The sequence below is a fragment of the Eschrichtius robustus genome, chromosome X, assembly GCF_028021215.1.
Source record: "Eschrichtius robustus isolate mEscRob2 chromosome X, mEscRob2.pri, whole genome shotgun sequence".
In the NCBI taxonomy this organism is placed as follows: domain Eukaryota; kingdom Metazoa; phylum Chordata; class Mammalia; order Artiodactyla; family Eschrichtiidae; genus Eschrichtius; species Eschrichtius robustus.
The window spans coordinates 98,695,090-98,707,409 of NC_090845.1; the positions used below are offsets into that span (position 1 = coordinate 98,695,090).

The 12,320-nt window shown below is 38.8% G+C and overlaps 1 protein-coding gene across 15 annotated transcripts in view; it reads left to right on the forward strand.

The window, feature by feature from the left end:
- PAK3 (p21 (RAC1) activated kinase 3) overlaps window positions 1-12,320 on the forward strand; it is a 275,538-nt gene that overhangs the window by 214,737 nt on the left and 48,481 nt on the right. For all 15 annotated transcript variants that reach the window (XM_068532427.1, XM_068532429.1, XM_068532413.1 and 12 more), the window contains 2 exons: window positions 3,699-3,830; window positions 5,392-5,557. In XM_068532427.1, the coding sequence (XP_068388528.1) occupies window positions 3,699-3,830; window positions 5,392-5,557 (298 nt within the window). The remainder of the gene's footprint in view (window positions 1-3,698; window positions 3,831-5,391; window positions 5,558-12,320) is intronic.

Below are 12,320 nucleotides of genomic sequence, written 5' to 3' on the forward strand. Positions count from 1 at the left end.
GGATCAGTCCGTGAAATTTTGTAGGTGGATCTTCTCTAGTAAATTAGCGAGAACTGAAATGTGCAACTTGGCCAGTAGGCACTGGTTGGTCTTTGTACCAGTTTAAGGGTTGGGCCATTTTTAGATCCTCATAGGCTGTATATACACTCTCACTTATGGAGGACATGTGATGCATTGTATCAAATATATCAAGTATATTAAAGGGCCTCTATACCCTACTTTTTATTTCTGCTATAAACTTTTAAAAGTAATTTTTAAAATGTTAATTTTGAGATTATTTGATCATAAGTAGCACTTAATTTATGGTTAGGTGTAATTTCTTAGAAATCATTGTGAATACTCAAAAATTGTTGCTAAATAGAGCAGCCTAACCTATAATTTGTTTTTTAATATAATGAAATTTCTATAAATACTAAATTTAAATGACTAATTAATTAAGTTGACATATATTATACTTAACAGACATTTAATTAGACATTAACTGACTTAAATTTTATCATTTTCTTGTGGCATTTTGGAGCTGATGATTTATTTCTGAGTTCAAATATTTTCATAGGCCCACGTAAAGCATATTATTCCTAGGCATGGTTCATATTGCCTAATGACTAAAATAGCATTGTTTGCCATATAGAAACTAGTCAACTTATATGCAGGTCCTGCCCATCTACCAAGGAACAGTGATTAGTTGCATTCTGGATCCCAGCTGGCATAAGATAGAGTAGAAGTTTCTGGAACAAAATAATATCAAAGCAAATATCATTAATCCAAAGGCAACTTCTCCCTGTGCCCTGAGGTGCCCTGAAGAATTAGTCTTTCACAAAAAGAAACTGATTTTTTATCTAGAAATATAACATCATTAATATATGTTGCTATCCACGCAGCCACAACCCAATGTAATAGCCCAGCTGTTTTGGCTAAACTAAGAATAAATATGCTGTACACCTGAAACTAACACAACATTTTTAGTCAACTATACTCCAATATAAAATAAAAATTAAAAAAAGAATAGAAAAACAATATCAAGTAAGCATATAAACTTCAATCTATAAACCACTCAGCGTATATATCAGGCATTCAAATATTCTTTCAAATTTATAAATTCTAAGTTGTCTTGTCACAGTATATAAATCTTGCTGGCTCCAATAAGATATGTGGTTATACCTATTACACCACCGTAGGTTTATACATGATTATAGAAAATCCACAGTGAATTTAAATCAGACTGAGGTCCTTCGATGTAACAGTCTATTAGTAGGCTGTCTGTTTCTGCCTCAGGAACTTTGTCCTCGAGGAATGAAAATTCTTTTTAGTCTCCAAAGAAGATATACAGATTGCCAACAAACACATAAAAGAATGCTCAATATCACTAATCATTAGAGAAGCGCAAATCAAAACTGAAATGAGATATCACCTCACACCAGTCAGAGTGGCCATCATCAAAAAATCTACAAACAATAAATGCTGGAGAGGGTGTGGAGAAAAGGGAACCCTCTTGCACTGTTGGTGGGAATGTAAATTGATACAGCCACTATGGAGAACAGTATGGAGGTTCCTTAAAAAACTAAAAATAGAACTACCGTATGACCCAGCAATCCCACTACTGGGCATATACCCTGAGAAAACCATAATTCAAAAGAGTCATGTACCACAATGTTCATTGCAGCTCTATTTACAATAGCCAGGACATGGAAGCAACCTAAGTGTCCATCGACAGATGAATGGATAAAGAAGATGTGGCACATATATACAATGGAATATTACTCAGCCATAAAAAGAAACGAAATTGAGTTATTTGTAGTGAGGTGGATGGACCTAGAGTCTGTCATACAGAGTGAAGTAAGTCAGAAAGAGAAAAACAAAGACCGTATGCTAACACACATATAAGGAATCTAAGGAAAAAAATGATTCTGAAAAACCTAGGGGCAGGACAGGAATAAAGATGCAGATGTAGGGAATGGACTTGAGGACACGGGGACGGAGAAGGGTAAGCTGGGACGAAGTGAGAGAGTGGCATGGACATATATACACTAACAAATGTAAAATAGATAGCTAGTGGGAAGCAGCCGCATAGCACAGGGAGATCAGCTCAGTGCTTTGTGACCACCTAGAGGGGTGGGATAGGGAGGGTGGGAGGGAGGGAGGCGCAAGAGGGAAGAGATATGGGGATATATGTATATGCATAGCTGATTCACTTTGTTATAAAGCAGAAACTAACACACCATTGTAAAGCAATTATACTCCAATAAAGATGTGAAAGAAAGAAAGAAAGAAAGAAAGAAAGAAAGAAAGAAAGAAAGAAAGAAAGAAAGAAAGAAAGAAAGAAAGAAAGAAAGGGAAAGAAAGAAAGAAAATTCTTTTTAGGCTTAGCCTGAGCCAGTGTACTCAAAGGCATAAACAAAAAATAAACAAGTACACACACACATGCACACACACACACAGCAAAAACTCAAAAACCATCTATAATAGTGCTGTCCAACAGAAATGTAATAAAAGCCATATATGTAACTTTAAATTTTCTGATTTTCATTTTTAAAGTAAAAAGAAATAGGTGAAATTAATTTTAATAATATATTTTATTTAACCCAACATATTAAAATATTTTTATTTCAACATACACTCAATATAAAAAGCGTTAAGGAAATATTTTTTTTTTCTTATTATGTATTCAGTATCTGGTGTGTACTTTTCACTTACACCTTACATCTCAATTCAGACTAGCCACATTTTAAGTGTTGAATAGCCATCATACTGAACAACAAAGACCTATATCATAGTTCAGTGATTTTTAAACTTAAGCAAGCATCAGGATCACCCAGAAGGCTTGTTATAGCACAGATTGCTGGGTCCCACCCCCAGAATTTGATTCATAGGTCTGGATAGAGTCCAAGAATTTGCATTTCTAGCAAGTTCCTTGATAATGCTAATGATGCTGATCTGGGGACCACACTTTGAGTACCATGGCCATAGTTATTTCAAAATCCACCTTTGGTACCATTTTACCCCTGCATTAATGTGAATGATCAAGAACCAACCCTAGATACTGTGGTTGCTGTCCTTATTTTTGGTGTTGTTGAAATTTTTCACATTGCAAATCACCATTTACCTGTTGGTTGAGATTGAATAATTATTTATGTAGATGAGTACTCCTTAAATCTTCATGTCTGTTATTCTCTGAGTGCTTCTTTCCAGGAGGCTGAACAGGAAAGAAACATTTATGGGCTTGCTTGTACTTAGTGAGTATTTGCAGAGCTGTATTTATGCCATATCCACGTGCATGCTCTGATCTTTAGGCACAAAATAGCCCTTTGCTGGTTGACAAACTGTCAATCAACACATTGACAATCTGCCCGGTACCAATTCAAGGCGTTAATAGCAATTCATTTGATGTTTAAAATATACTCATTGATTTCAAAAACATTGAACTTGAAAATGTTAAATGAATAGCTCACTGTTTTTTTGAGCTCAGTGGAAAATAAAAGGAATTTTTCAAATTTCATGGTGCTTAAATCCTGACCTGAATTTATCTCTGAATGTGGGCAGGTTCTGGCCACCAAATTGTAGATGGTTGTGTGCATTTGTAAAAGATGAAGTTCCTTCCTATCCCTACATGCTTAGATATTTTATCCCCCTTTTCTCACTTCTGAAGAAAAACAATGAGGAGTTAATACCTGGTCTTTAAACTTTGTTTTTCCCGTAAGAGTACAAAAACAGCATCAGAGCCTCCGTTGGCTCCTCCTGTGTCTGAAGAAGAAGATGAAGAAGAGGAAGAAGAAGAAGATGACAATGAGCCGCCACCAGTCATTGCACCGAGACCAGAGCATACGAAATCAGTAAGTCCCAAGTGACCGTTTCCAAATGATTCAACAGATGTCCTTTGGCATAGTCCTAGAGTCAGAATCTAGTTAATCACCTAGTATCTGTTGAGCATCTATGTTCCCGGAACTAGAGTATAAGATAAAAATTTGGTTGGGGTTGCTGTTTTGAGGATACAGATTAGCACATGACAATTAGAGAATACTACCAAGCAATATACAAATAAGTGCTAAATTTTAAAACTGCTGCAGAAGTTAAGAAAGAGAACAAAAGCCATGGGAATCTGGTAGGAAGAATTGCATAAGCAGAGGCATCAAGACCACAATTAGCACAGCATGTTTGGGGGCCTCAAAAGACTAGCTCCTGAGAGCTTTCAAGGGCAGTATACTTGAAGCAACTTAAAGATCTTTTTTTTTTTTTTTTTAATTATTTATTTATTTATTTATTGGCTGTGTTGGGTCTTCGTTTCTGTGCGAGGGCTTCCTCTAGTTGTGGCAAACGGGGGCCACTCTTCATCGCGGTGCGCGGGCCTCTCACTATCGCGGCCTCTCTTGTTGCGGAGCACAGGCTCCAGACGCGCAGGCTCAGTAGTTGTGGCGCACGGGCTTAGTTGCTCCGCGGCATGTGGGATCTTCCCAGACCAGGGCTCGAACCCGTGTCCCCGGCATTGGCAGGCAGATTCTCAACCACTGCGCCACCAGGGAAGCCCTAAAGATCTTTTTTTGATAGAAATCACTTGTCTTTAAAAACTCATTAAAGGTTGAGGGGCAGGGTGGAGGGAGGAATGAATAGGTGGAGCACAGAAGATCTTTAGGGCAGAGAAAATACTCTGTGTGATACCATAATGATGGATGCATGTCATTATACATTCATCCAAACCCATAGAATGTACAACATTAAGAGTGAACCATATGATTGATGGATTGAAAGTGGTGAAAAATAGGGTACTTGAATATCATAATCCTATTGGTCCACTCTCTGTGTGGCCAAAAATACAACAGCCCAACTCTACCTTCATTATAGTTTGCTCATCTAGTTCCTCCTACTTGACTTCTGTAGGTAAATACAGTTTGGTAAGTATCTCTACAGAAATTGATGGCCCTGGAGGCTGCCATCCCATATAAAAGATAATGGGAGACAGAAAAGGCATTTCTGAAAAGAAAGACTCAGAGGGGAAGGCCAAACATAAATTTTGAGAATTAGAAGAGACATATCAGGCATAATCAGACCCTAAAACTTTAGGAAAGTGATTTAATTGTCTAAGGTCTTACAACTCTTTCGTTATAGAGTTTTCACTAGTATCTGTATCACCCGTGCCCAATTAGTGATTTTGGATTCAAGGAACATTGAATTTATTAATGATCTACAAAAATGGATACTTCTGAAGTCATTACTGTAAAGGATACATCTAATAATTATGAAAGTACATGATAATAAATCATTGTGTGTATGTGTAAAAAAAAAGAGTGAACCATATGTAAACTATGGACTTTGAGTGATTCTGATGTGTCAATGTAGGTTCATCAATTGTAGCATTATTTTGGTCTTTAATCTGTAACCAAATTTTTTGTCTTTAAGATCTACACTCGTTCCGTGGTTGAATCCATTGCTTCACCAGCAGCACCAAATAAAGAGGTCACACCACCTTCTGCTGAGAACGCCAATTCCAGTACTTTGTATAGAAACACAGATCGGCAAAGGAAAAAATCCAAGATGACAGATGAGGAGATCCTAGAGAAGCTAAGTGAGTTGTTTTTTGTTTTGCCATCATTAGTTTCTTCATGAGGGGGTTTCTCCACCTAGAGTGGGAATTGAACCTTTAAAAATTTGAACCTGCTTGCATGAACTCCAGGCTCCCTGACCTCACAAGATAAAAAGTTTGAGACTCACTGTGTATTCCAGATCACCCCCTCCCTCATACTCCTAATTGCACAGAAACCAAGCATTTTCACTTGAAAAACATCAATTAAGGTGAAAACTTCACTAAATGAATTATGTAGTAAGTTTTATTGTAAGATTATACCCCCAAAGGGGATCAGTCTGATGAAAAATATCTTATGATCATACCCCAGGGGCCCCCACCTGATCAATCATGATGGGTAATTCAACCTCAAAACCCAACACAGTCAATCAAAGTGGGTGGCCACGATAAAATTGCCTTTTCTCTTAATTTAGGAACATTGCTATGTGGACAGGGAGGCAGGGCCAGCAAATGCTCACAGCCTCCTTCCTGCAGTGTCATTAGTGTACCCAGTGTACCCAGTGTCATTAGCGTACCCAGGCTTGTGCATACACACTCGCTCCATTTAACGAAACACTCCTCTTCCACTTAGCTTTCTGGGTCAAAGAGATTTAAAAAAAAATCCTCTGTTGAAAAGAGTCAAAGTGCTGTGAAGCACATTCGTTAAACTCATACTACAAAAGCACCTAACAAACCACTAGTTATCTACAGTTCGTGCCTCCAATCTGACTAACTCCTACTCATCCTTCAAACCTCAGCTCAAAAGACACCTCCTCAGGAAAGCCCTCCTTGTCTCTCGCAGTCTGAGTCAATGGACCTTCTTTTCACTGCCTTTATTGCAGCAAATATCACACTGTACTTGTCTGTCTCCTTCACTAGACTGGGAGCTCTTTAAAGACAGAGATTGTGTCTTCTTTTCCCTTACATCCAGCTCTAATAAAGTGCCTGGTACAGAAAGGCACTTAACAGATGCTTGTTGATTGAATGGGTGAAAAAATTAGCAGACAAATGCATCTTGACTGGGTTCCTACTTACCTGTTCTATGCCAGAGTCTTTGGAGGAAACTATAGAAAAACAATTTCCTGATATTAAGAAACTTACAATTTTATTTGAAAGATAAGATTTAATAGTGTGATACAATTAGAGAGTAGGAGGCCATCTTGTTTCATGCAACTGTCTGTCTAAAAGAACTCAGGAAAGGAAGAAAGCAGTGCAGGCTATAGGCCACAGGAAGACTCTGCAGAGGTGGTCGTAGGGCCATTTTGCCCTCCAGGGGACATTTGGCAGTATCTGGAGACATGTTTATTGTCACAGAACAGGGAATGCCACTGGCATCTAGTGGATGGAGGCTAAGGATGCCTATAAACACTCTATAATGCAAAGGGTAGCCTCCTTCCTTTCCCCTCCGCAACAAAGAATTATTCAGCCCCAAATGTCAACAGTGCTGATGTTGAGACAGTCTGACACAGAGGTATTTGGAAAGGCAAAGGTTTGGGTTGCAGTTGTCAGCGCTCAGAACTGGAATTGAGGGACTTTAGCCAACCGACTTTACTGTACATGATTAAACATGCCTCTAGTGCTAATACCAACTATTTCCTTAATAACAACAGCAATAATTCCCATTTATTAAGTGCCTTCTCTGCTGACCACTTTACATACATTATCAAGTTTAATTTTCACAGTAATCCCTTGTGGTAGATTTTCATAGCCTCATTTTATAGATCAGTGAAAGTAAGCCTCAAAAAGCTAAAGTGACCAGATCACCAAACTAATGAGTGGCAGAGCCAGAGTTGGAATTCAAATCTGTTTGCCTTCAAAGCTTATACTCTTTCCATTACCCACTTTGCTTCTGCATTTGCCAACTGTCTATTTGTGTAAAAGGGAAGGAATAAAGGAAAGAATTACCTGGATAATTTCAGTTCAAGTATTCAGACAATTGCCTCAGTTTTTTTCCTTTATTTTACATGACCTGTGAGATTACATCAGATTTTATAAATCTAGCAGCATCGCTTTAGTAAAATTGATTATTTGATAACTGTTTCAAGTCTCAGTAGATTTATTATAATGAAAATACATTTAGAGCTTTCTTAAGTTCACTGACAGAGAAACAGGCATTATTTTGAGGCGGGGGCAAGATCTTGTTTTGCTTGCAAACTGTAATGGTTCTGGAGCTGTGGTTTTTATAATTTGTTGTTTATTCTGCCCTACACTGAGCAACATGATGAAGAGGGAAAAGCCATGTTTGATTACATTTTTAATTAAGAATTAAGTCAGTTTTTTTCTCTATTGGAGAATGCTTAGGCCTAGAGAGAATCTTTTTCCCTCCAGCCTGTGGGCCACCTGCAACTCTCAACCCTACCTGTGCTCACAGATGTCGGCAGGGCACACCTGCCAAGAAATGGAGGAGTGTTTTTCACGAAGCAAATCCAGGCTGAGCTTTACTGCAAAGTCTGCAAAGTCAGTCTTTCCTGCTTCTGCTTCTCCATCACCCTCTCTGGGCCCTGTCTCTGCCACTTACTCGCTTATATAACCTTAAGCTAGTTATTTAACCCCTCTGAACCTTCATTTCTTATTGGCCAAATGGGGATGAGAATGGTAACTACATTTTAGGACTCTGTCTATAGGATGGATTTTATGTAGCCCAACCTATGGCTGAGAGGACAGGTACTGGCGTCAGAAAGGCCCAGATTCAAATCACAAGCCCATTGCTCCCAACTGTGTCACTTTAGGCAAGTTATTTTAACTTTTCTGGACCTCTTTTTCCTCATTAAGAAAAATGGGGATAATAATGGTACCAACCTTATAGCATTATGATAATTCAATGAGAATAATGTATGTAAAAACCTCCAGCAACAGTACTTGGTACACAATAGGTGCTCAATAAATGGTAGTTACTATTTTATTACATGAATATAAAGCCTTAATAAGATAATACAATAGGACAGACTTTGAAGTGAATCATAACTGAGTCTGAGTCATAGACCCAGACCAGCTGTGTGTCCTTAGACAAGTCACTCAGCTCCTCTAAGATTTAGTGTCTTCATCTGAAAAATGGAGATGATTGTACTGGTATAATGGGGACTTTGTGAGGACCAAATGAGGCAAAGTATGTAAGACACCCAGCACAATGAATAGTTGCTTAGAATTATTATGCTGTTTTTTCCACCATGAGAGCAACCGTATTTTTCAATATACAAAATTGGGGCCTAGGCTCTTCAGGGGGACAGAATGTTTGAAACCAGCAATAATCCCAGATGTATGGGCCCTGTACAGAAATCACTGAGGAGGAGGAGCTTGGGGAAGGCGTAAAGGAGCCTGGACTAAGAGGCAAAGGAGAGGGAAAAGAGAGACAGGGAGGTAGGAGAATGGCCTACGGCCCATACCAGGGTGGACCCCACCATAAGCGTGGGGAGGAGGGGAGGGCGGCCTCACCTTCAGTCTCAGGGATCTGATTACTATGACGTGGGCAGCCCAGACCACATAGCTGTCAGGCTATTCTTCTGCCACACAGATACTGATTGTGGGAGCCAGACCATGGGATCATTAATGGCTGAAATGAACAGATCATCTTTCAGTTTTACACAGACAGATAGCCTGGGTCTGCCTTGTTCACTGTGGTCTGGTCTGAATCTGCTGGAAAATAAAGAAACCCCTACATTCTAGTGACATTTTTCAAAAGGTGCTGACTGTCAGCAAAATTGTACAATCACCCCCCCAGTCCCTCCCCTCCCCCAGCATTCCCCACTCAAAACTCTTTCTCCGAATCCCCCCTCAGATAGAACTAACATTAGTTTAGAGAGTTCTTTTGCTTTTTCTCAGAAACCAAAACCTTCATTATGCCAAACAGACAGTCTTTTAATGCTTGGAGTTCAACTTAGTTTATTTGATATGTAGGACAACACATTGCTGGACTTTTCTGTCCCTGAAACCACATCATCAACCCTATTTTCAAACACTAGTATTTAGTGATTTCTTAAATCCTTGTACTTTAAAGTGAATGGTTTGTTTCTCATTTAGGAAATTGCTCTGGTTGGAAGTTGTTCTGCTATTGCCATCATTTTCTCCTCTGGATTCTGAGTTGCTGATTTTTGTCTCTTTATGCCTATTGTGTACCACTTTTTTCCTTTCTTTAGTATAATTTATGAACACAAATTATAATGGCTCTGATGAAGGAGGTCACTGTAAAAGCTTGTTTTGTAATTCGGAATGGTACACAAGGCCTCCTGTTCACTTGTTTAGCAGCGGTAGATGGCAGCACACGCTCTCCTGTGACCGGTAATGGGCATGAGGACGCCATTTTCTTTGAATAGCCGTTAAATTCAGAAGCAGAAGCGCATCAAAATGGTTGTCTTTTGGTAATCCTCATGAAAGGATTTATTCCCAGTTGTTGTTGTTTTTGTTTTTGTTTTTATCCTGCATACCATGGAAATAAAAGTTGAATCATTTACTGCCATAAAACCTCATTAATAGAGACACAGATGTAGAGAACAGATGTATGGACACCAAAGGGGGAAAGCAAGGGGTGGGAGGTGGGAGGTTGGATGAATTGGGAGATTGGGATTGACATATATACACTAATATGTATAAAATAGATAACTAATAAGAACCTGCTGTATAAAAATAAAATAAAATAAAATAATAAAATAAAAACCTCATTAACTAAAGCCTGCCAGTTGGAATTGGTCATAATTCAGAAAGTGGCTTGGGCTGAAGCTTATTTGCTTTTGTTCAGTCTATGGAAAAGAGTTTGCTCAGCAACTTAATGGTATAACTTTCTTAGAAGACTTTGCTTAATAAAACTGTGGTTTCAAGTGACTTTAAAATCGTCATTTCATTAAAAAAATTTTTAAGTTCTAGGTCCTTACCCATTCATAGCTGGCTTGAAGGAGGGTAGTTCTCAGTGATGTAGAAATCTGTGAGACAATTTGAAAAATGAAATAGCAACTCAGAAATCATTAAATTGGTGGTATTCTATAGAGATAGCTCAAGTAAAATACATTCTCTAACCCCTGCCTTAAAATACGGGGCATTTACTAAATGAAAGTCCTAATTTTATTTGAGTTTAATTCAATAGACATTTATTGAGTAACCAATGTATTTCACCTACGGCATTATATGAGGAAGCACTGAGGATGCAGAGATGAAAAGACATGGCCCCTGTCCTTACGACACAGTCTATAAGGGGATGTCAAATACATAGATATAGATAGATGGTGTATTAAGTACAGAGAAGGAGAGCAAGAGCAAAAACAAGAAAAAAAGCAAAAGAGGAGGCAGAAAGAGAGAGAGAGAGAGAAGGTACAATAGCAGTACAGAGAAGGGAAATTATTAACTTTATTCCAAAAAAAATCAGGGAAGGCTTCCTAGAGGAGGCATAACTGAAGCTGAGTTAAAGCATGAACAAGGACTTGCCAGGAAGAAAACTTAAGAAGGACATTGCAGGCAGAGAATAGCATGTAAAGAAAGTATAAAAGTATATGGTTGGGAACGTTAACTTATTCAGTGCCACTTGAATATATCAGTAGAACTGGTGGTGGATATGGGGACTGGAGTTTTAAGAGAGGGAGCAAAATCGCTAAACAGGATCTGATCATGAGCTACAATTCGTTTGATATGGTGAGAGCATAAGGTTCTAGTGGGGAAGTGGGGAAGATGAGATGGAGAATGAAGCAAGAGCCAGATACAAAGAACTTTGCATTCCATGCCAAGGAGTTTGAGCTTTACCCTGTAGGTGTTGAGGAAGCATCCAGGACCCCTGAACCAGAGAATCACGTGATCACGTCTGCACTTAGAGCATCCTGACAGAGGTGTGGAGCCTGGACTCGAGTGGGCAGAGGCTGGAAATTCTGAATCCAGTTAGGAGGCTGTCGGAATAGCCCAAACAAAAAATGGTGAGGGCCTAACTAGAACAGTAGTAATGAGGAAACGACAGATTCAAAAAGTATCTAGGAGGTAAACAGATATAGGCCCAGGACTCAGTGGGCAGCTACACGTGGGGAGTGAAGGTAAGGGATAAGTCAGGGTGACTCCCAGATCTCTGACTCGGGCTACTGAGTAGACAGATGGTAGTACCATTGACTGAGATTGGGAATACAAGAGGAAAATAATTATAACGACTCACATGTTGTGAGTCTTATTTAACCTAACTGAAACATGGACTTCTCTTACAAAAAACAAACAACAACAAACCTAACAACCATGGATGAACAATCCGTGAATGAAACATTTAATTTATTATTTTTTTCCAGGTATACTATCTACTGGTAGGTCTGAATTAAGTTGTTCACTAGCCCAGAAAATAGATCATGTCTAAATTAGCACGAAGTATTGTCTGTAGCACACAGTTTAGCTCTTGAATACATATTTTCTTGTTCACATTCATTTAGTCAACAAATTCAGTGGCAGCCACTGTTCTGGGCACTGAAGTAACAGGGATGAAAAGACAAGCTTCCTGCCCTCAAAAAGAAGCATGTAAGTCTCATTAGAATGATCAGAGAAGAATTCACAAAGGATGACTTGATATTATACTTAAATAATAAATAGGAATTCATGGGTTTGATAGGAAAGGGAAAGAGGGAGCATGTCTGAAGACCAAAGCCTTGGATAGTGATGGTGTTGCTAGGATATAAAGTCGGAGGGATGGAGAGGAGAGGAATAATATGAGGTTAGACTGGTTAGGTAGGAGCTAGATGCTGCTGGATGGTAAAGGGCCTTCTATGCCAGACTAAGAAATTTGAAATTGATCCTGTAGTAAGGGGGAACTTTT